Source organism: Cataglyphis hispanica, chromosome 3 (assembly GCF_021464435.1).
Source record: "Cataglyphis hispanica isolate Lineage 1 chromosome 3, ULB_Chis1_1.0, whole genome shotgun sequence".
NCBI lineage: Eukaryota > Metazoa > Arthropoda > Insecta > Hymenoptera > Formicidae > Cataglyphis > Cataglyphis hispanica.
In genome coordinates, this window is record NC_065956.1 from 9383935 (window position 1) to 9409434 (window position 25500).

Here is a 25500-nt window from a genome sequence, read left to right on the forward strand (position 1 = left end):
AGAAACATCCTGCACATATAGTAATATAATATTTTTAAATTACGTGTCTATAGAAATATATAAATTTATGAAGACACACATAAGGATACAAACATTACAAAAGGCACAATGTATTATCGTAACTCTAGTAGAATCGACATTTCAGGGTCCCTTCAACTATCATTGGTACTTGTCCATGCTATTTTTCTGTTTCACTTTTCTTCGTTGATCTTTTTACTCGATTTCTATCCAAGTTTCTCTCGCGAGCGTTTTCGCCTACTTCTATTAGAACGTCCCGCGAACCATCGATGCGATCCTTTCGAGTTTTCCTCTTTGAAACTTCTTTATACGTTTTCTTGCTCGAAAGTTCTTGACTTTCTTCGCCGATCTCAGCCGCTTCCTCGCATGCCTCCGCTTGCAATGTTACGACGCTTCTCTACATCGTTCTTACCTTCAATGCTGTTATTTCGAGATTCTAACTACGGGCCAAGGGCCTATTCGCTCCCGATGCCCTTAAACTCGTTAAAATCAAATCGTTCAGCACGTAATTCACAAGTAACGAGTTTTCTTTATCTATTTTCTTTTAGATATTGTTGCATTGCTTTTCTAATAAGAAATTAATTATTTAATTAATAAGAAATTAAGCAAAATATGATGGAGATTCATAAATTTTTTATTATAATAGTTAGAATGCCGATAATTATCGATAAGTATTTGTTTAAATAAAATCTCAAAATTTTGCGAAGAATCTCTATCAAAATTTGTACAGTAATAGAGTAATATTAATCAAATGCATATAGATTTCTAAAAAATTAAATTTGTAAAATTCAATGTATTATACTTTAATATAGATACTTATACTTTAATAAAAATACCATTGAAAAGAACAGATAATTATATCATAAGACTCTACGTATACAATAAAGATACGACGATTTAAAAGTTTTAATGCAGGATATTAATAGATATAATTACAAATCTCTCTCGTAAAGTTTAGGGGAAGAAATGAAATTTTCCCAAGTTTAATTCTCTTTGACCTTTGCGTCGCCCCCCATACCGCGCATAATTTTGCTCCGGGTGGTGGAAACGCCACATGCAACTGCACAATCACGCTACAGTTTATTTTCTTTTCTTTCTTTTTTTTTTTTTCTTCCCGCACCGCTTAAGAAATCTCTTTTCAGAGTCGGTCATGACAGCGACCACTCTGTTCTCGTATATTTCTCGCACCCCCGCAGATCGGATTACCCGCTTTGGAAGTAATTAGAAGTTTGTCAGTTTCTTGTCAGCCCATAATTAAAATCAGTCTCGGAGGCTTGAATTAAAATAATGAATAATTATTCGAAATTAGTTTTACTCCTTCTGCTTGAGAATGTATGGCTGCGTCGTACTTGCGGGAGAAAGTTTGCGTTTCTCGTAGTGCGGCCAGCTCAACCGCAATGCATCACACGCGAATCGTGCATTTCTGTGTTTCATTTAGAAATGCACTCGCAATAACAAGCTATGCATGATAAAGATATTTTTCTAATGAATTATTCAATCAGCGTGAGATGTCGATTGAGTATTTGCATGATTGAATCAACAATCTAATATCAAGGCAAGTGTCTTAGAAAAATAAAATGGCTTAGGTAGTGTGCATTTTTTATGAGAAAGTCTAGTTTCTTTATATTATATCGCGCACGTCTATTATAAAAGAATACCATGATTGTAGTGCAACAGGTCGTAGACTTATACGATCTACCACTAGGGGATTGAACAACATGCAAGACTCGCAGACTTTACACTAAGATTTTTACTCCAAACGACGCACACTTGCAAAGCTTGCTATTGCCCATATAAATTTTCTCTCGCCAGTTTTCTACAGAAAGCAGCAAATCGTTAACGTTTCATGTCGCCATATATATATATATATAACTTATCCCCGAAATGTTGTGTTTCACTTACGAATACGTCAGATTTATGTCGCGAAATTGAAGTACGTCGCAAAATTCTGTTCTCTATATATGTTTACATTTGCAGAAATTCTCGTCTACTCGTCGTTGTGTACGATGCACGGTGACAGGGAAACCTGATTCGAACGTATCCCGCTAATTAAATAGTTTTACGGGACAAACCAGATCCATTACTAATGAACAGTACCCACGGTCCATGTAGTACATTTCGCAATTCCGCCCGTTGTAATCGCTGGCGCAAAGCTGGCCCGTCACATGACACGGACGTGTCGACATGACGCCACATTATACCTGTTGCAAACTTTACACTTAACACTAATCCAATTGTCTTTACGCCATTTCAACAATGTCAACGTTTAATTTTCAAATCCGCGTGTATGCGCGCGCTACTTTGCGTAAAGAACGTATTAAAAAATACAACAATATATATATATATGAACGACGATTAAAAATGCAAGCGAGTAAAATAGTGGGAAAAAAAATTGTTTGAGATACACGTGCTTAATTTGCTGGCCGCGCGAATACGTAATGTTCAACTTGTTTTATTTTTATAACAACTTTAGATATCTGCCCTCTAACGTGGTGTTGGAGTGGACGCAAGGAAGGCACGCGAGGTAGAACATGAAACTTCACACTGGGTAATGGAGCTAATTTAATAGACGTTTGTGCCCCGAGATAACTGAAAGAAAAATGTCTTTTCCAAACATCATTTTATATTTATTTATCTTACTCTTCTAGGACACACGTTTATATACAAACTTTTGTTTGTTTCGAATAAATGATAAGAATAGATTTATTTATCACAATAACATATATATGTATATGTAATTGATCAAGAAATTCAAAAAATTTTGCTGTTATCGAAATACTTGATCTATAAGATTTTAATGGTACTTTAAAGTGATCATCATTGTTTAGTGATAGCCAAATTCGCTATAGGAACAGTAAACTATCCAGATTCACTTATAGTAATTAAGTTACATGCGACATAGTGTCGAACATACTCGTTACAAGTTTAATATAACTCGCTGAATGTAAATTATCCAAATTCTAACGAAATCTAAACTAATCATTAAACCTATCCGCAACATTGATGTCATATCCTGTTGCAAGACAATGCATGCAGTACCTTGTCGTTGAGAAAGAGAGAGCGAAAGCGTGCGGGAGCACGCGCGCGCGCGCGCGCGCGAGAGAGAGAGAGAGAGAGAGAGAGAGAGAGAGAGAATGAAATCTAATTAAGCTGTCTTCGGCTCGATGAGTCGTGCGATAACTCGCAGCAGAAGATAACTCCGACGGCCTGTTCTCCTTGGAGCACTGACGCGTGTACAACATCCGTCGATTGGCGAAATTCAATCACAAAACTTGCCGTCAATTGGGAGCACAATATAATTCATTCAATACGCGTTGCTATCACCGTGATAGCAAAGATTATGTCCTTCGGAGAGACAGGGCTCTCACACACACACACACACGCACATCCACTTCACTCATTTTCTCTCTCACTATTTCACTTTATCCTGCAACTACATGGAACTACATCGCTTGATCCTTGAAACGTGTTTGTCAGGAGACTGATTAATACGCGTCGACGCATATTTTAATATTCTTCAACTTAAAAATTAGCAGAATTTTGCTGAAATTATATACGCAAGATTTTCTATAAATTATAATATATTTGCAAAGTTCACGTACGAATTATTCAAAACGAAATATTATTTAATATTAAAGTTGTAAATTCTATTATTCCAATATGAATACTAGCGATCGATGAGACGACCAATTTAACTTCATTTTACGTTAATTGTATTTCCGCAAAACTATTAATAAAGTAATTATTATATAAAATTTTAACCTTCTCTTCCTTTAAACATTAATGCGTAAAATTAATAGATGAAATAATATATTCCGCGTTTTCAATAAAATATTATTTAAGAGAGTTTATTTTATAATTGAGGTCATTCATTACTCGCGTACAGTTTTTATTTTCAGATATATTCTAGTTAAAAGGCATATTCGTAATAGACATATTCTGGATAAATATTATATCAAAGCTATATTTTGGAGAAAGATTGAAAATGATTAAAACTTGTCGAACGATATAATAAGCCGTTAATTTGGAAAATTAAAGAATATGACATGCTGCGCGTTTTCATAGCTTTGTATATCAAGGCTTTAGCCTTTATAGATCTCATTCATTAATACTATATATTCATTTTGAGATTGATATTGCTTTGCGCATACTTGCGTCAGCGATTGACATTTCTGCAAAGATGGAATGAGGTGGCTGTAATATAGCATTGAAAACTTAATTATAACGACCCGATTAATTACTTGCCTTCGTTCAACAACCGTGTTTGCATTACTTGGTAATAACTTGATTATGAAATCATGGACGCGCGGCAAGTATTAAAAAAAAAGTATCTCTTTTAATATTTTAATTTAATATGATGTCAATAAAACCAGAAAAAAAATTTTGTATTGCACAAAAGCGAAATAGAACATGAATGCATATAAATGTCAAAGTATGCATTGAATTCATAATCTAATTTAAAGAGCATCAGAAAAGAATGCTATTAATTAATTAATTTACTAAATTAAAAATGATTTATATTTATTAAAAATCACGATTTTGGAGATATTTATTATTTCAATATATATATATATATATATATATATATATATATATATATATATTTATAAAATTAATTGCAAAATATATTCTTTCAATATTTTAACGTGCATACATTAAAATCTACAGAGTGCTGCATAAAATTCACTTTTATTTAAATTCTCATTTATACAATATTATTAGTATAAGGTTGGACATTGCACGCTTTAAATTGCTGAATATATTATATATACATGATATTAATGAAAAAACAATTAAAAACACAGATTACACGTGCATCTTCATGCAATAAATTATGAATTTAGTATAAAACTATATGTGCAATTGAACAAATCATTCAGTTGTCTTTAGCAACCAGAAGACGTTTTCTATGGCAGCTCAAAAACGATTCATATATGTACGTCCGCGTATACAGGTACATTTACATGATCGTTAACATACACTTAAGCGTTGCATGTAACGAACCACGCACTGGAATCCACGTACTGGACAAAACTGTATTGTAAATGCTAACTGAGGAGGAAGAGAGCTGCAATTAGCGTTATTAAACACGCTCAATGTCACTCTCCTTCCTCACCCTCGGTGTGTTCTCATCGTTATCCTTGCCCGTGGCTGTTGCGCGTCTTCGCATCGTTCCTTGTTTTACTCACGACGCCATCACGATATAATATTCCCTCTATTATTTCTTTCTTTTCCTTTTTTTCTTTTTTCTCTGATATGCAAATAATTTAATAAATAACTTTCTCTGCATTTTGTGTGTGTGTGTGTGACACGCGATTTACTACATCTATTAAAGTCAGCATGCTTTGATGCGCGGCAAAAAAACGAATGCGCGTATAAATTGAGTATCTTCGATAAAATTTATTTAAAACAGTTATACGAATAAAATAAATGCGAATACGTATGATGAAGTTGAAACACAAACAATCGTAAGAGCAATATATTTTGCGATAAAAATATGATTTGATTTGTCACTGATTGTCAGACAAAGTGAAATGTTCTCTGATGTCGATATTCGATGATTAATTTGTTAAAGCGTCGAATATTAATTCTTCTCGAGGGTAATGTGACGAGTACGCTTAAAAGCATCAATGCGTGTTTACCATTTCTCTGACGAATAAAAGCCATAAATAATAAAATAAACCAAATCGCGTGAAGATATCGTGAGGATAACGCGCTCTGGCGTTCCGTAAGCTGTGAAAAGAAATATTGCTCTTAGAGCGCATAGTGCGGTATGAGAAATATAAATTAAAAATAGCAGCAGCAATATAAACGGATTTTCTAGATAATCGGATTACTAAATGGATTTATTTCGCATTGCAAGTATCGTATCCTGAGAAAACCATGGCGAAAAAAAATTAATATCTAATCTGACATCGTATCGACATTACAAATTATCGAACAAATCAACCGAGAGGAATTATTTTCATAAAGTTCTGCGAGAAATATGCGGAAATACGATATATTAGTTGCCTATAGTTGCCGGTTAAGTGATGAAAGTCAAGATATTTGCAAAATCAAGATACTTGTTAGAGACAAAAAAATTAGCCAATACTTTGCTTTCTTTTATTTTTTTAACAATATGTAATAGGAATATTGGAAATTTAATCTACAGTTAATCTAGTGAGTTGTACATATCCCATCATGGTACATATACAACAATATATTGTCACAGCATGAAAAATCTCCACCTTAAAAATTAAACATGCGTACTTGTTCATTGATCCGATTTCTCGTGTACCGCGGCAACTCCGCGCTGACGTTGGAACACGCGGTATTTGCATTTGACAGCGCGCTGAAGAGCCGCCACGAGGTTCAAGCTTAATCCAGGTCGGATTAAGAGGATTATTACGAAAATGTTTCAATTGCCGCGTTGGTCAACATAGTGATGTCTATAATATGTCCGTACATCGCGGATGAAGTCAACTTTATGAATATCGGTTATTCTTGTTCGCTGCGTTCTATGAAATGCGACAAACATTTAATCTAGGTTCTTATCGATTATTTTTATATAATTTAGAAACATCCGTTGTTTAAAATGCACGTGTATGTGCATGTGTTAACGATATATTAAGATAGACGGGAAACGTTTTTTTTTCGAAAATTTTGAAACTCTCTATTTACAAACATTTTCAGAATATTGAATTATAACCGCGCTTTATGTTATTTGCTTTTCAATTTTAACAATATAATTTTATTGCTTTAGACAGAGGAGAGAGAGAGAGAGAGAGAGAGAGAGAGAGAGAAAAAGAGAATAAGTACTGCCTATGTATAGCACGACATTGCTAATTAACATAAACACGAACCAATCTCCACAAACTTCATCGGGTAGCAGAGGCTACTTCGAGTTTCAAACACGGGCGAAGAACGGTTATGTATGAGATGTTAAGGTTGTGTTTGAGTTTGCCATTTGCGTACACAACGAAGACCAATAACGTTGTTTGTACGCTGAGCCATACGAAATGTACATCCGTTACAGACCACCTGGAATATAGCTGAAAACTAATACACAGATTATATTCTACCAATTAGTTTCAACAAGAATAGATATGGATACGTTTATACTATCAAACGTGTGTGTTAAAAATATAAAGTATAATCTAATCAAAAGAAATTGTTTGCAAATTGCTTGTCAGATTACGATCTACGTATTTGATGGGGGATAAATTTGATTTATTCCCGACAAGACTCAGATTAGTTTCCACTACATGTTAGTCAGAGTGCATTTAACACCTACGTAGCAACATCACGGAAACTTTCGATTAGAAAGTAAGAATTACAAGGTTCATCTCTCAATAGCAACAAATACATTAGAGTATATGTAGCAGTTACATGCCATGGCCATTATGCTTTAGGGCTTGTTAGAAAACGTACAATAGTTTCAGATCGTTGATTCACCGTGGGGCATGGAAAATCTGCAGCAGTTGCAGTTGCAGGCTATAGACACTGCAAAGTTTTCAAAACGTTTGACAGTTTATTGAAATGTTCAATCAATCTATCAGAATACAGTGCCGTTTACAAAATCCCGATTACTTGTCACGTAAAACATGGATCGGATTAATTCATAGTGTTGTGTTTGATATTTTTTTCATGTTTTATAAATATTAAAATATATTTATAGCAAATTTATGCATACATTAAAATGAAACTGTGTCAACAATTCAAGTATGCAGATGCATTAATCTATAAGTAAAATTGTTAAATGGTATATTTATGTTTTTTTTTTTAATTAATTTTAATTATTAATCTGCATTTTAGATGAGAAAAAACAATCCTCTGATTTGAATCGTGACCGTGATATTCCGATATTACTGCAACAGGAATTCAATCGAGAGTTTTATATGACACTCCTTTCACTTCCGCGAAACTACGGAAGTTTGCGGTCGTAGTAGTGAGATTTATTTCAATTTCCGAGCATATAAAATCTCCGAGAGGATTTGATAAAATTCGGAATGCGAAACTTTGCTTCCATATTTTTTAGGAGAAACTTGTAAGATCATTGTGGTTATTAATGATTCCTACCGTCAGTATAGATATACATACATATATGTATATGGAAGAAATTGGTGGAAAAAACGCATTCCCACTGGAGGATTTGATCGTGCATGAAATCGCGACGATTTTAGTATTGCTCCAGGCAATCCACTTGTATGCGCATAATCCAGATCGACTGTTGTATTTCGCATAGTTCAAAATTTTCTCTCACCGTGTATTATTGATTTATGAGAAGCGCAATTTTTTTTCTGGAGAATTTTTATTAAAAAAATGCATTGTATTTATGTGATTCGTATTTTTTATATATATTTACAAAAGTGTATTTATCCTGAAAAAATATGCCACATGCGCGTTTTAAAAAACACAGTGAAGCTAATATTTAACTCTTGTAATATTAAAATGGTTCCTATTCAAGTTAAATTTCGGAATAATATTTTAGCGTTAAAATAATAACATATAAATAACGTATAACTTCTAATATTTAACATTGTAAATGAAATATTTAGAAAGTGATATAGGATATTTCGTACGTAATTAATCTTTCTGCTACTTCCTACCATTCGCTTCCCTCCGACGTATTTCCAAAATTACGTCTGTTCTTTTCACACGATGAAAGATCAACGGGATACATGTCCGACGAAATCCACACGAGACACGGGTCAACGAAATAACAGGTCTAAGTTTCATAATTATTTTCTTCTTCGTTGAAAGAACTCCGATTACGAGAAAAAATATTTCTTACCAGTCCAGCGTATTTTTGACAATCTCACATTAGAAATTATGTGATATTATAAGGAAAGATGTCATATAATTTGAAGAGTTTTCGCTTATCTATAAAATAAAAAAATACAATGATTGTTGTAAATGCAATCATATTTTTTTACAAAGACTCATCGAAGTAGATCTTGCAAATAAAACATTGCAAATTTTACGAGAAAGATCATCATATCCGAATGAATATGTCACTCGTTATAATATCATATTGTAATAAATAATACTTTATGAAATTAACTTGCAAACGTGAATAATTATATTTGTGATTGTTTGGATTATCGCTGTTTAAAAAAAAGTCTTACGTAACGAATTAATATAATTTATACTGGCCGCATAATTCTCGCGGCCAGTAGTATATATAAGAGATTATACTTTAATATATTCCAGCAACAAAAGCATCTGCGTGGCACTTGGTAAACCGCGGCCATGAGGTACGTAGATAATATTAAACTGATGACAACGAAATTATTTAGCTGGCAGTTACTCTTCGCGTGGCACAAACCCATTTGCTGTGCAATGGTGCATAGCACCAAAAGCTTGCATAGAGAATGGGTCGGCGCATCAACTTCATTCGACTATCTGCAATTTCGCGACTTTTCTTCTTCCGCGCCATGTCAATCGCAATTTCGTTAATCCATTATGCTCTCTTAATACTTGGCATTGAACGGTAATTGCGGGCCTACAGTTCACGAAAATTGAATTTCATTTCTTACGAATTTGTCTATGTCACGCTGATAAGATCGACAGCATCATATATCATCTTTTGTAATGTATCAATTTTTTACGGTACTTTATATTGATGGGACAAGATGTTGTTGTCTCATCTAATCTAAAATTTGTCTTTGAAAACTCCTCACGCGACATATAAAAGTGCTGATAAATAAACTTCAAGTCGCAGCAAAGTACATGATCGAGTCCAATTAGAAGAATACTTGGTATATTAAAGTTTGCGAAGATTTTTTAAAAGGAATAGTAATAAATAGCAATCGCACGAATCCTTTAATTAAAGAATTTAGTCGAAAAGGAATAGGCAAACTTATTGTTTCGGCGCGATGCAATTTAAGAAGTATGTCGAACAACTTTCACGGTTGAACGGATGTTTCTACAAAAAAAAAAAGTCTGGTATATACCCGTAGGGATCCATAAATACATTTATATCCCTCTATAAAAGTTAAATAAGTAAAAGTTAAATTACTCTAAATCCACGTTCCACACAGACTTGACTCAAGTCTTAGCAGGTTGCCACTTGCTAAGACTGTAAATAATGTGATTCATGTACTTAATGGAATTATTAAGATATTACTTTTGTGTAAGCCAGATACTGATATTATTGATTAGACACATTATTTTGCGAAAACGAATACATATATATCTAATGTATACTTTGATTTAATCTGTTACACCCTTCTATTTTATAGCACGGAAATGGCGCCGCTGTTTGCATTTAGATGACAGCAATGATTAGCATTGGCTAACAGAGAATAGCAATTGGATTAGCATAAGAGGAAACTATCTTTTTTGGAACAAAAACTCAATACTTGCGCGCGCGCAATGAATATAGTAAACAGTTTTTTTTTTACTCTTTATAACAAAATAACAAAAATTAAGAATAATAATAATAATAATACTTCGCTATTTCTATCACAGCTATAGCTTATCTTGCTATTTTTACAACAACCATAGTTTAATGATTGGAGTAATCGAAATGATTATGACAGCGAAATGGTGTACATGGCAATAGATTTTAATGAGAAATATATTGTTAATTCTGTCATCATACAGGAAAATATTGCAGTATCAGACTCATCTTGTAATATATATATATATGTCTCGTTCGCGAAATTCAAACCAGAAGATCTGAATATCTGCCACATCGATCAAACGGAAAATCAATTTCGCGAAGCTCCGTACTTCAGCAGTACGATATTTGCGCAAATAAGCACGACCTACACGCTACGTAAATAAGTTCGATTTATTTGAATCGAGAGAAGCTGACAGCCCGGCAGAGAATTACGTCACGACGTAGCTTTAAGAAATTTAGTAGATGTTTCGCGTTGAGTGCATACCCTCGTTACCCGACTGCCCCCTCCCGTTTCTACGCTACTGGCGCAAGTTATATACAGTCCATGCATACATCACACGCATGCTTTTGTTGCACGTGGCCAAAGAAAACGCGAGCTGATTTACAGCCGGCATTTACTTTGAGAGCATTCCCTTCTTATACTGAAGATAAATCGACAGGAGCCGCGGCATTTACTCCTCTCCTGTCTTTTCTTCCATACCCAAAGATTTACACTTGAAGATGCTTAAATCTACTAACGCGCGAGGTGGTATCTTCACGGCGCAGATTTCTACATCTCACTTCGAAAATGTGGTGCGTCCGGAACTTTACTCTTTTTTATCTTTCTCCTAAATGAATTTATCTGCTCAATTTCTTCGGCCCCATTTCTTCTTCGCTTCTTATAATGTAAAATGTTAAAATCAGTTTTTGGTTGGAAATTAGACGTCATTAATCATGACTAATAAAAACTGAACGTTAATTTTCACCGGCATAATTTCTTCTCTCTTTACGAGTGAGATACGCAGAACAATTTGCGAGCGGTTTACATATATTACGGAGATACGATATAAATAAATAAATCGTGACTATAAATTTAACCATAATAAGATACTACAAGTATAAGTCCCACGAAAATCTACTACTCGATTACATTATTGTCTCATTGCAAGATTCAGTACTCTCGCTCGAGCTTATTTCTATTTACATTCATCACTTCTATCACATAAGTGGGACTCTTTGCTCTTGACTTGGTATCATCATAACTAGTGTTCCTTTTGCTTGAATATCTCATGCGGGAAATTTTTTTATTACATTCACGTGAAAGTAGTAAGATAGCGAGCCAGATATATGGCTGCACCTTGATAATTTGATGAAACGCTCGGCTGATTTTAGCCGACAAGATTTTGCAGCCAAAAATTGCATTGAGAAACATATACTTTATGAAGAATAATGCTTTTCCAACTTTTCGTATAGGAATTAAAAGTATCGTCGATATCACGTGAAAAGGCAATCAGAACCGTGTTTAATCGTGGAAGTCTTTGAAATTGACGAGTAGAACGCGATTTAATTATGAAATACTTTTACTTTTTTGCATTATCAACGTCAAAAACATATAATCATACTCGTATTGATGGTTTATCAAGACAGCTTCGAGAAAATGAATAAAGCGCAAAGTTGATTTTAACCCAGTTTGTAAATCCTATTAAAAAGTATAGCGGCGTCTCTCTGTAAAACTCAAACTTCTTAAATGTCCCGACGAGGCTGGTGGTATCCAACTATCAAATTCAGTGACCCATTTTCATAATATGGACGGGACAGTTTCAACATTTTTTTACAGGCCAGATGTAAAAAGAGGAAAAGTGTTTTTAATTTCTTCAAACTAAATTTTATTTTGTGGTTAAATTTCCTTTTATTATATCTGGAAAAAAAAAAGTCGGCTTTTACTGTAAATCCGGCAATAATAAGCAATAATTGAAATAGTTATTATACAGCAGTTTTGTATAACATCGAGACACAAAGATCAAATAATATTTTTGCATCAAATGCCGCACACATATGGAAAAAGATATTATCAGACGTTATGATAGCATGTACATTCAACAACTGCGTTAATGCTTTCAATTAAACCACGCGCAGTCAAATTTACTAATTGTATAAATCAGCAGCTTGGCTTAATTATAAAACGGCCGAAATTAATTTCCACACGTGGAAAGCGACAAATTACGCACATTGATATTTATGTTACAAAATATACTGAATACGGTTATATAAAAATCTCGTTTTTTTTTTGCTTTTCGTTTTTTATAGAGTAAGCGATTTAAAAAAAAAAAAAAAACAAAAATCGTATTTCACACCAAGCAACAATTTTGTTTGGCCTGTATAAAACGTTATACACTCGATTGTTAGCGCGAAACAAGAGAACTTTCTGTAAATCAATAGTAAACTTTGTAATTTCTTTTTTAAAAATCTGTCGTGCATTGTTACAGCACGCGTTTGCGTTTATAATGTGATTCAAATCACGAAAAATACTTTTATTTGTCAGGTGGCTTTATACAGATATTCGAATATAAGCCTAATCCGCATGTGATTTGTTTTATGAAGACACGCTCAAATGAAATTTTCTCGTACAAAGGACACAATTAATAAGATGGTAATCGCGCATTGAATATTTTGTGTAACATTTGAACGATGCATATAATGTATGAAGGAAATTAATTGGAAGAGGCAGTGCTACCTCAGGAATTTCATATTCATCCCACATCTACGAAATTAAATTATATCGGGTTGTTCCGCGTTAATCGTTCGAAATCGTTCGTGCGCGAATCCCATATGACAGTTACAAATGTATAATTAAACGAATTTTGTCGCGTAAAAAATTCTGTTTATTCGTTAAAATACATATATAAGATATTGGTACTATAAGTTGCAAAAATATGTTATATATATAGTGGGAACTTAAATTATTAAACATTTTCATGCAAACACATGAGAATATCTTTTTAACGAAAAAACATATTTTTTAAATAAAAACATAACATCAATACAAAAAATATATCGGAAGTTTTAAATATTTAGTAGGAAAATTCATTAAACTCGCTGTTATTAAAATGATATATCAAAAATTAACTCGGCTCCTATAGATCTGCGATCTTGTATCAATATAGCTATCAGCCCAACGGCTTCATATTCCTCTATATATATCCTCTATGTACAATCTAATTATGACAAACATATCGCGTAATTTAGACGAAATCGATGAAGCTCGAATGCAGTTGGAGACATGAAATTTTAATTTTATTCATATAATTAATATTGTTTGTTATTCACAAGAACAAACAAATTTGGCCAAATAAAAATAGCGCAATTCATTGTCAGTAGAATGATAGTTTGCTAATACATACATAAAAGTGAAAATTAAATTAAACAAAATAATATAATGTATTATCAACAAATTTGTGTATAATTATATTAATAAAATATAACGCGTGCGAATAATTAAAGAATTTAATAAAGAAAAAGAAAAGATAAAAGGGAGTTTATCACCTCGTATCCACAATTATCGATCATATTTGATCAAATGATAATATAAATCATAAAACTACCAGAAATATAAAATATATATTTTTTTATATCTGCAACGACGTATTGCAATAACAGTAATAATGGCGCATGTCAAAAGACTGATTAGGAAATTTTAAGATTGCAGCCTTCTAGAGTATCTCATTTATCGATATAATTTGTTACAAAATAAATTATCTAAAATTATATGTTTATATATATATACTGCGATTTCTTTCTATGATATCGCAAAATGAGAGAATTTAGTCGAAGCTTTTATCTCGCTATGCATTTGCGTTTCATAATTATGTATCCTTGGCGTAATTTCTTTGTTGGTAGGAAAGATTGAAGAAAAGATTCTCGTTAGATATCTTGAAGAAGAAAAATACGTAATTGTATAGCGCAAATGTAGAAAAATCACATGTATTTTCGAGAAAATCAATTTTCATACTCAAAATGTAAAGGTATATGAGTTACAAAATCATCAGCTAATCTAACAGGATTTATTCAATGGATAAAATGTAATGGATGAAAAGATGAATAAATATATTTATATTGAAATGAAAAAGGATCCTCTCATATACATATATATAAAATTCAAATTAATGAGCAAGAGGTACGAGCAAACTAGTTCATATCTCGCGTATACTTCCCAGTTATCCTCGACGACTTCATTCCGCGTTGAGCCTCGGAAACTATTGCATACACGCCTCGAATTGTTCTCTCAACGCGAGCCAACCAACCCTCGCGTACGAGGGCCACATTCGCCCGCTTCAGGTAAGAGGCACGCACCACAAATCCGCGCTACGTGAAATACCAGCACTAGTCTGGCTGTGTATCTTATGGGGAAACGAGAGAGGGGGGAGAGAGATAGATAGAGAGAGAGAGAGAAAGAAAGAGAACAACCCTTGCGTGGTCCAACCTTGTCGCGGCGACGGCGGTGACGGCGGCGACGACGGCACCGAAACTCGTTAAACTTCCCGCACACGCGAAACAGGGGTGCGCGTGTGGGTAACAAAATTTCTACTCGGAGGGGACGGCCGCAGTTCGTAACGGGATTCAATTAGCGCCGCGGCGGTGAATTTAACACTCGCGAACCAAGAACGAAATTTCTCCGATTCGTGGAGAAGCTTGGATATACATATATATATATATATATATATATATATATATATATATATATATACACATGTATATATTGAAACGGATAATCAACACGTTGCGCAAGTCAATCGTTAAGATCGAACGCAAGGTGTTTATGGACGATAATTGTTCTGGCCGTTTTATAATAAAACGCGCGGCTCGATGTGGTTCTTCACTCACCGGATGTGACGGGGTTGTCGGTCCATGCACTTCCCGCGATCGTGGTCAGCAGCACGGCGCCAGTCAACAGCCGTAGTCGGCCTCGCGACGTTCCCGGGACACGTTGTACACGTCGCTCACCGATCATCGCGCTACCGGATGGACGAGAGGGTGCGCGACCGGCATCCCGACTGAGGGTTCGTACCCCGCGCGAGAGCGTGTTTCTCTACCTCCTGTATCATCCCCTCTCTCTTGCCGCCACGCGCAGACGCCTCCGCGGCTCTCGAACCGTCCCCGGGCTCCGTCTTAATCCCGCTCACTTATCTCTTATCAATAGGTGACGATTAATTATCCCTCCGTCGTACGCGTTGCGCTTTCGGGGTCGCACACAACCTGTGGCACGCTCATCGCGGGTACTTTGGGGTATGTCTTTTGGCATGAGCCTTGAGGACGGAAGAGATGGATGCGGGAATAATATGACTTGGTCGATGCCGAAGGTCGTTGGCTGGCTTGCGCTCGATTTATGGCTCGCCTTCGTAATTTGCGTTCGGAGGATTCGGAAGGTTTGCGAGCGCGACGATAAATTCAATTGCTCGCGCGATTTATAAAAGGAGCTATTAAAATTTTAACACTACTGTACAGATGTGGAGAAAAAAGAGAGTACGCGGTCGCACACTGGGTATAATTTTGTACGGAAAGCGGAAAACATAAATTGAGTTTGCCAAGATGAATCCAAGTTGTTGGAAATTAAGTTAAAATTACACGAGTAATATTATCTCTTTGTACCTACAATGCTATCTCGCCGCTTAATATTATTCGAAATAAAGAAAATTAATTAACAAATATTTTCACTAAAAATATCTTACATTACTTACATTACGTTTTTATCTCAATGAAGAAAGCACTATCGGGGATAGTACAAGTTAACGTAAGTTTCACGAGTTTAAATGACCAGATATAATCGATAATTTGGGGTGGTGGGAGAAATATTTCTATCGTTCAAGAAATTAATTTCATACCATCTCAAATCAAACATATCTCAAACTGAAAACTACAATTTGCTTTCAATTAAGAATTGATCTCGTTCATCTATTCAAAGTTTAAAATACTATTTAAGATAAAGAGAGAGAGAGAGAGAATAATTTCTAAGTGCAATCAGCATTTCTTCCTTATTCTCTTATTAATAATGTTTATCGAAGTATTTTTTTTTTTAGTCTACCCTTTATTTCTTTTATAGTGTAATGTTTTGTATATGTTTAAAGTATATTTTACGATAGCACAGAATAACAATAGTATTACCGTAAACAATATATATATATATATATATATATAAATAAAATAGGGAAAATTATCTATAGAAGCAACATGTACATTTATTTATTGTAATCTCAATTATATTCAAATTGAAGGTTAAAATTTCATGTTGTAATTATTTACTTAATAGTTAGATATTTTCCACAACATATTGTATATTCAGGAAATATATATTATACATGTATGACATATTAAGCGTAGATAGATGAAAGATGCATCCCATGGAGATATTAAATGCACAGTACTGTGTATATGTAACTTTCATCTATTGGATGCAGATATTAGTTTGGCTGTTACATAAGCACAATTTGGAAGTTCATACATATTCAGTCAATCCATTCGCCTTTACGTAGAATAAACGATACAGATAATTGATCGCGTGAAATATCGATTAGCTATATCGGGAATAGTTTAATGGGTTTTGCCAGAAAGCGTGATTAATAAACCCGCAAAGGAAATATGATTTTCATTGACATATGATGGACGGAAGATTGTCGAGTCGACCCTTAATTACTTATTCCATAAAACACAATCGCGATATAATTAATTGCTCCGGGCTGGTGATGCGTTTGCGCGATAACCAATATAAATTGCGCAGATATATTTAGGAAATTATATATATATATATATATCTGCATTTTCGAGTCTTTTTTTTTTCTCTTTTTTTTCAAGACGCACATTTTTGTCATTTGCGTTTTGGGTTTCGTTTAATATTTCTCGATCAATCGTATAATACGTTTTTAACTTACATTGTAATATCGTTATAAAATACGAGCTCAATTTTTACTCCGCCATCCGATTGACGTTAATGCGCGTATTATATTTCCAATCCATAATTTATCGACGATAGATTGTTCGTTGAAATTGTAATACATATCGTATAACTGTCGAAATCAAGAATTAGGTCATTAACATTGATTCGCAATAGAACAGTTGTTGTTCGTAAATATTTCGTTGAGCATAATGCGGCACGACGAAATACGCATCACAGTTTCGATTTCGCGCAACGGTTGTAACGTTATCGAAAATTCGATACATTCTAATAACAGATATGCATTATTCGCTTTTATACGATGAATACGTGATAAATTGTTGAATATGAGAATGTCGAGCGTGGGAGGAGGGCACGCAGCAACAACGATTCCATGTACACGACGGTTTTTAGGGAAAATAACGCGTAAACAGCCCCGTAATCGTTGCTTCCGCGTACAGACCGGGCGGAATCTCGCGCCCGGGTAAAGTGAATAATGTTGCTGCGGAGGTGCGGATTGCAATATCGCGGCGTATGGAAGAACGCCGTGCGCTAGATAAGCGAGTTCTTGCGGCATTCGCGCGCGCTGGAAGGCGTGTCGGGAGACTCCAGGGCGCCAGAAGACGCACTGCCATTGTAGCCTCCAACTCCTGTGCGACGACGAGATGTGTGGTAGTCGGCCCCTTTCATCGCCCTCCTCTCGCTCCTTTCTCCTTTACCTCCTGCTGCTGCCACGAACGCTTTTCCACGCTGCTGTCTCGCGCGTCCGTCCCGTCCTCGCGTACTCGCGCGCACCCCTGCCGCTCGAATATCGTCTGCCAGCGCTGCTATTTCAGCTCTCATTCGTGTCTGCCCTTCACTCCGAGCAGTCCACTTCGTCTTCGGAACGACGACCAGTCGGTGCGATGTATCGTCGTGTGATTATATGTATTTTGCCGCCCAACTGATGTAGGTGCGCGAGATTGAAGCATGAGCGCGTAATTCTGATCTGTAATCCTAATAATAAGCGTTGAAGACCGTGTGGGAATTTTCGAGACGCGTGAGGTCTTGAGTTAAGGTAAGGAAGTGCATCGCGTAAATCCAGGCCAACCGGACTTGCCTATAAAGACGCGAAATCTCCATTGGGTAGTTAGTGGCATGTCGCCAGAGAGAGATTATTCGCCAAGTAACAAGCGAAGAAGGAGGGCAACTTGAAAAACTTTCATATTATTGCTAACAGTATCTCAAATCGCAGCGTATTCGAGCGAAAGAGATTCGATTTGAAAGCTTTTTTATCCGTAACATTAAATTGTTAATTATCGATATGTATATATATGCAGGGTGTCCGGCGTCAATCGCATCACCGGTCGTGTGCAGGTAGAGCAGGTAAAACTGAAGAGAAAAGTCCTGTACCACTTTGCTATTTTTGTAATAATTTTCAGGAAATTAATTAAAAAAGATCGACCAATTCGCGTGAATATAAGCGCGCGGCAAAGACAACTCAAAAGTTTGTGGTCGCTACAAAATTTTGGGAGGAGCACTTGACAGATGACAATGGTTTCATATGAGCGATACATAACAATGGATTCTCGCGTCCTACCAACCACGCATCCAATGGGTTGTGCCTTTTTACTGCGCGCTTATACTCACGCGAATTGGTCGATCTTTTTTAATTAATTTCTCGAAAATTATTACAAAAATAGCAAAATGTACAGGACTTTTGTCAGTTTTACCTGCTCTACCTGCACACATGTCACAGGAGGAAGAAAATTTCAAAACTTATTTCTAAACAAAGTACTATGGCAAATGTACAAATCATTAATATATGTAATAATTAATTTTCCAATAAAAAAATTTATACAAAAATTTATTGACAATCAAAACTCAAATATATTATTGGCACATATTTTACAAATTTGATATTAAAATGTAATTGACTAGTCAATGTTTAAAAATAATTAAATTAAATCCTATACAATATATATATATATATATATATATATATATATATATAAAATTACATTAATATTAATTACTTATCGTTGCACCTTTCTGTCTCTTGGAATCCTATTTAATATTACATACACGTATGTCACCTCTCCTATTCGATTATTTCCAAAACTAACTTAATCAAAGCAGCATGAGAGAATGCGGTTTAGTGTGAGGACAAAGGGTCATCGTCGTTCTCATTTCCCCTCGTAGAAACACTTTGTGTGGCATGCACGCTTGTGTCGGAAGGCTACGCGGGGAGCGGAAGACGCGACCATTCCGGAAGCAACGGCACACGGGTCGTCGATGTGCTCGGCAACATCAATGACTTTACTATGGCGCCCACTTCCGCCTATCCCATAAAGTTACATGTCGCAAATTGCGTTTGTCAACAACAGCTAATTGCCGCCGAGAACGTTACTCAACTATGAAGTGGCTCATAATTATACTGATGCATTTCATGGAGAATCGAATTATTTGTCGAGTGTCGTGAGCAGGCAAAAAGGGGAACGGGGATCTTATATGCGTATCTTGGTTTCGAGAGAAAGAGATAGGGGGTGGGGAGGGAGGGGGGGGGATGGTAACGGTGCCGCGCGTCTCGAGAAAACGGTTGTATTTTTGCGGGCTTTACTTCTTCCGGATGTGCCTGCGGGGAACGCAAACGGGATCGTGAGTCACCCCGTCGTTTGCCGAATACGCGAGCGAGTCCGCACGCTAAACTCGCTTGGCTGCGGTCGAAGATTATTATGAATAAATTTGCGCTTTCACGCTCGAAGCTCGATTATCGTAATGTCCGAAATTTGCGATTTCCCAAATATAATATGTTGATAAGAAATCAAAATTTCCGTCAGACACAGAAGATGCATAATAATTTGCTGGCGGTCCGTAATTTTAGCTTTCGGTTATAATATTTATTCCTTCACATGCGCCCTTAGAGATAATTTACTCTTCGAGCAAGATTCCTTGGAATACTTTTTATACTGTAGAAATGTTAGAGAAAGAGCGCGCGCTATTTATTTAGCTCTCGCGACTTCTCTGTTTAAGTAAAATATTAATTAAAAAAATATTTGACGCGATATAAACTTCCGAAGGGGAGAGATCAGAATGACGTTTGGAGAACGTTCTTCCGGTAACTGTCCTAGGTCGCTTACACGCATTACCAGATGTGCGTTTACATTCGGAAGATTCCGAAACGATATGCGAGCATGTATGTCAACACCAAAGTAGCAGTGTAACTTTGAATAGATATATTTTCTTTTCTCTCCTCTCTCTTTCCCTCTTTCCCTCCCCTCTCTCTCTCTCTCTTTCTCTATCTATCTATCTATCTATCTATCTATCTATCTAGCCATCTACCTCTATCTCTATCTCTATATACGCGATCTAGTGGTTAAGTTAAGTGGCTGACATAACAAGGTTACCAAGGAATGCGAGGACGGAGCTTTCAACCAGGAGTACCGCCTATGCGAGACTATCGCGCTTCCTCATCCCCGCCTCGACGTTTCCAGTTTCGACGTCGGTTAGGTTACCCTCCCCTTCCTCTCCTATTTTAGCCCGACAACAACCCCCGCCCCCGTGCCTTTGTGGTGCCGTGACCCAACCTACGACACCATTCGCCCTCAGATACAACTGTCCCATTCACCCTACATGCGTGCGATATGCATGAACTATAACGTGGTTGCGCGCACAGCGTACAGCTGATACGTCTCGACATGCGTGCACTATCCCTTCGCTAGGAAATTCTGTTGCGGCAACGTTGAATTGCGCGAAGAGCTCGTATGCACTCGATGCATTTCTTTCTCCGCTCTGACGTAGAGAAATAAAGGACGAATGCGAGCAGCAATATCGCAAGCGCATGGCATTGTACGTCTTCGCGCATTGTCCTCTTGTCCATGATTGCCTTTTTACGAGAGATATCCTTCCGCAAATTATTGGATCGCAAAATCGCAAAATCTAGTTTTTTTTTTTTTTAATTTATAGACATCACACAATGAATTATAATCGTAAAACAAATACAGCCGTACGAGCGTATCAGTAATGTTAAGCAAGACGTCGCATGCGGGCAGATTGAGCAACTAATTAGCAGTGAGCAAGGAGCTTTAATACCACACAGGTATAATGTGGTTGATATGTAAATGCTGAGATAAGATACATTTCTACGATTCAATTATAATGTGCAAATTTCGTGCGCGATAAATAATTGTAGATGATGAAACATAATAAACATGGCCGTACTTAATTTTTGTTCAAATTTATTTTCATTACGATTTCTGGCCAAAAATTCTCACACCACGATAATATTCCACGTTGTCTCTGAGAAATCATTTTCAGAATGACCTTTTCATCGATTTTTTCTTCTATTTAAATGATATAGCCTACAATACAAATAAATATTACATAACAGTTTAAAGCGGATTATTGCTCGACAATTTTTTATATTCTATTGAATGACATGACCTGCAATGGAATTTGTTTTTTATAATCCAGAAATTCTCGTTAACATTTTATCTCATCACATAAACGCGGCGGAGAAAAAAATTTTTTATACGCATTTCCCGCGCTGATACTGATTCGTACTTTATCCTCGGTGGTAATTCAAAACGCAACATATACCTCGCGGTGAATAGAAAACGGAATAATTCCGTCAAATAACATCTGAGCGCACTTGAAACCCCATTTCGTTGAAATAGAACGAAAGCGCAACTGAATTTCGCGCTGCGCTGCGATGTGACTTTTAAAATAGATCGCCATGCGCGATATATATATATATATATATATATATATATATATATACATAGGAAATACATAGGAAATTCGTTTTAGAAATATGGCTGAATGGCTGTCAGTGGTGTTTCGCAAACGAGAAGTCATTTAAGCGCTTATGAGCACTTGACGCTGATAGGGAAGTCAAATGCACTGTGTTCCCCTTGCAGTTTACCCGCCACCCCGCTGGCCTGTCCTTTGTAGGCATGAAATACTCTCGAGCAAATCACCGGTAATGCCACCAGAGCGATGTCAAACTTCTTTCGCTTTTTATTTCGCGCGCGCGCTCGTTCTACTTTTGCGGCATCATCATTCTTGAAAAGACGCAATTACCACCGCTCTATCTCGGTTTTTAATGTCCGATATAATTCGAGTATACACCGAGGTTTTTATCGCCCTCTGCCAATCGATACTTGCCCAATGGGAAAATAAGGGATGAAGAAAAGCGAGGCGCGAGAAATGAGTTAAACGATCGCTCGCAATTTCGCTTTCGACGATGATCATCTTTCGTGATCGGGACATGGCGAGAATATATACGGGACGCTCAACAGAGAGAGAGAGAGAGAGAGCCCCGAAAATGTTTACGCGAATTGCCGCTCGCAAACACATAAAATTACATGACATATCCGAGCGTCACCGCAAACGTTACGCAGCAGCAATGGTGGCGGCGGTGGCAGCGGCGCGATCCTCGCCGCAGTTTTGTTTATTTCATTTTGTTTGCCATACTACATGATAGCTCCCAGTTTCCAAACCCGATATCATCGTTAATATTGATCTGCACCACTGAGCGAAACGGAATATATAGCGATACCGGTAGCAATGCCGGTACAATTATACGCGGCTGTGAATTTCTCTCGTATACACGCGCACGCGTTTGCCCATACATACATTTGCGTCTACGCACAAATTCGACAAAGCGGGCATTAATCTCGGTAAGTAAATCCGTGAATGACGCATGGCGATCCGAGAAATAGAACTGTTATCAGCTGCGAAAGGCGGTGCGAGGGACGCGTATTAAGATTTATTTGGCTGAATTACAATCCGTGTGCAGCGCGAGAGTAACAGTGGACACGTTGTAATTTAACTGCAGATAAATGTAAAAGATAAAGCGTCCTGAGTGCGCGCGAGACAAAGAGAGAGAGAGAGAGAGAGAGAGAGAGAGAGAGAGTGAGAGTGAGAGTGAGAACGGAGGAAAATATGAGTAGTGGAAAATTGAATAGAGCGCCGAGTTACGAACGATTTATGGCCTTGAATATTTTGGCGTGTGAATTATCAGCGAGAGTAGAGCTTCCTAATTATGTTATTTTCATCTGGTGCGTGATACATGCCTGTACATGAAATATAGCGGCAAATGGGAGGATATATATATATACATATATAATTCCTGCGTTAAACCGCTGGTATGGCCAATTGACATACGTAAGTTCCTACTAATTCTGTTATATATAATAATGTAATACCGCGAAATTTATCAATGGCATTTGCATAACCTATAGGAATTCATATAGACAATAATTACAAGGAAGAAAGCGCATCTTTTTAATAATCTAGTAATATTTAATAATAATTATATGTATGATTTCTCAGTTTATAATCTACCGTAATTTCAAATATTGATTTTTAATATTCTCGAAAGTACGGCTTTGCATCTGTGTTTTTTCCGCAGTTAAGCTATCGAATGGCTTCGTTTTACCATTTACTCTACATATGAATCATCAGTGCGGTGCCGAGGGTAACGATCTTTGCATACATAGCATCGACGTCCGTACTGCGGATTGGACGGAATTGGACGTCATTCGAAACGAGCGGGAAGAGACCTCGATCGATACGTTTGGGAGAGTAGAAAAAAAAAAAAAATAGAAATTCACGGCTTCATAGATAATAGTTGAGCGACAGAGGTGGCAGAATTGACATATACTCGGATATGGGAACGTTGGACGCGGAGTAATCTATCCTTCCAAATCCGAACTGTCATTCAGCGCGAACGATAAACAAAAGGGCGATCAAAGACTGAAAATCCGGTAAAAGAATTTCATTTACGGCTTAACCGGTTTTGGACGTCATCTGTTATAGGCACACACATTCTTTCACATTTTCTTTCTCTCTCTCTCTCTCATGTACACATCTGCCATGCACATGCACACCCACACACTCTCTCTCTCTCTCTCTCTCTTTTTTCATGTTCCAAAATAGATATGAATATAATGCTTTACGCGCTAGCTGGAGTTTCATTGTTTGGCAAAGCGAAAAAAGGAGACGAGCTTAATCATTTAATTGTTTCCTTTGTACTTCGATTGATTGTTTACGTACCGAAAATAAAATCTCGGAAGCGTTTAATTGCTGCCTTATCAGTATCTTGACAGACGCGGCCTCACTGGCTAAGTTTTTATTTGACGATAGAAGGCACGAGATGGAAGCATCTCTCTATCGAGTTACATATATGTTGCTAAAGTTACATTATTTTATAAATAACATTATAAGAGAATAAGATTGTATAATTTATAATTGTTAAAAAGCTTTTGTCGTATTTACATTTAAAGAAAGCAAAAACTCGTTTTTAATTCTTTGTCAGTAATCATCGAGGAGCACAAATTTATTATATCTGTTGCTTTTTTTTTATTCCTTTCTCTACTCTCCATCCACTTTTCTACTACCTGCCACGATAAATCCTTTTCCGCGAACTTATTACAGTAAGCTGGACAAAAGTGCGTTCGTTAGTCTTTAATAAAAACGTAATTTGCGTTAGTGAAACGTCATATGGAAAATTTAAATGTCGTTGAGAAGCTTAACGGAAGTATTTACGAATCATCCGACAGCTAATATTATAATCTCGCCGTCAACATATGATTTCGCAAAATATCATGGAATAAAAATTATTTACGTGAAAGAAGAATCTCAAAATTCAAACAAGGGAATAATAATAGACTGTATCCAGCCAATTAATTCCGTAAATTTACGCCGGCGATCGCCGGAATGTGATAACGGAGAGAAGACGTGGAAATGAGCCGCGGAGCGAAGTAACTCAAACCCAAACTTCCCTGAATACATTAGGAGGCATAAGTTTTCCGATTTAAGGGCGGACAGATGTATTTTTAGTCGCACATTCGAAGCTCATTCGAATTGATAACGGATCGTTATCAGCGAGTTAACGGGATTTTGTTCCGCAAATTACACGTTTCTCGTGCGCTTCGCCTATGGAATAACCGACAAAACCATGCACGTCATAATAGGAATTCAGGAAATTGAGCTGTAATACCAAAGAGAAGAGTAGATACAGCGAGCATATTCCAACAATTGTAGAGATCGGTGCGTTGGTTTAGTTCGTACAGCCGGGATCATTTATTCCACGAGAGAAACCGAGTCACGTACACCCGTTCGCTTTACTATCCGTCATTCAATCCGCACTGTCCATTGCAGTTTGCACATTATGGACGATATTAGATATCCTCATCTGGATGGA

At 36.4% G+C, this 25500-nt stretch overlaps 1 protein-coding gene and 1 long non-coding RNA gene across 3 annotated transcripts in view; one reads left to right on the plus strand and one right to left on the minus strand.

Moving 5' to 3' along the window:
- Nucleotides 1–15405, minus strand: part of LOC126859358 (lachesin-like) — a 122649-nt gene extending 107244 nt beyond the window's left edge. Inside the window, exon 1 of the mRNA XM_050610577.1 lies at nucleotides 15269–15405. Within this exon, the coding sequence (XP_050466534.1) occupies nucleotides 15269–15395 (127 nt within the window). The 5' untranslated portion in view covers nucleotides 15396–15405. The remainder of the gene's footprint in view (nucleotides 1–15268) is intronic.
- Nucleotides 1–25500, plus strand: part of LOC126859370 (uncharacterized) — a 122201-nt gene that overhangs the window by 38528 nt on the left and 58173 nt on the right. The gene's annotated exons all lie outside the window — the stretch shown is intronic.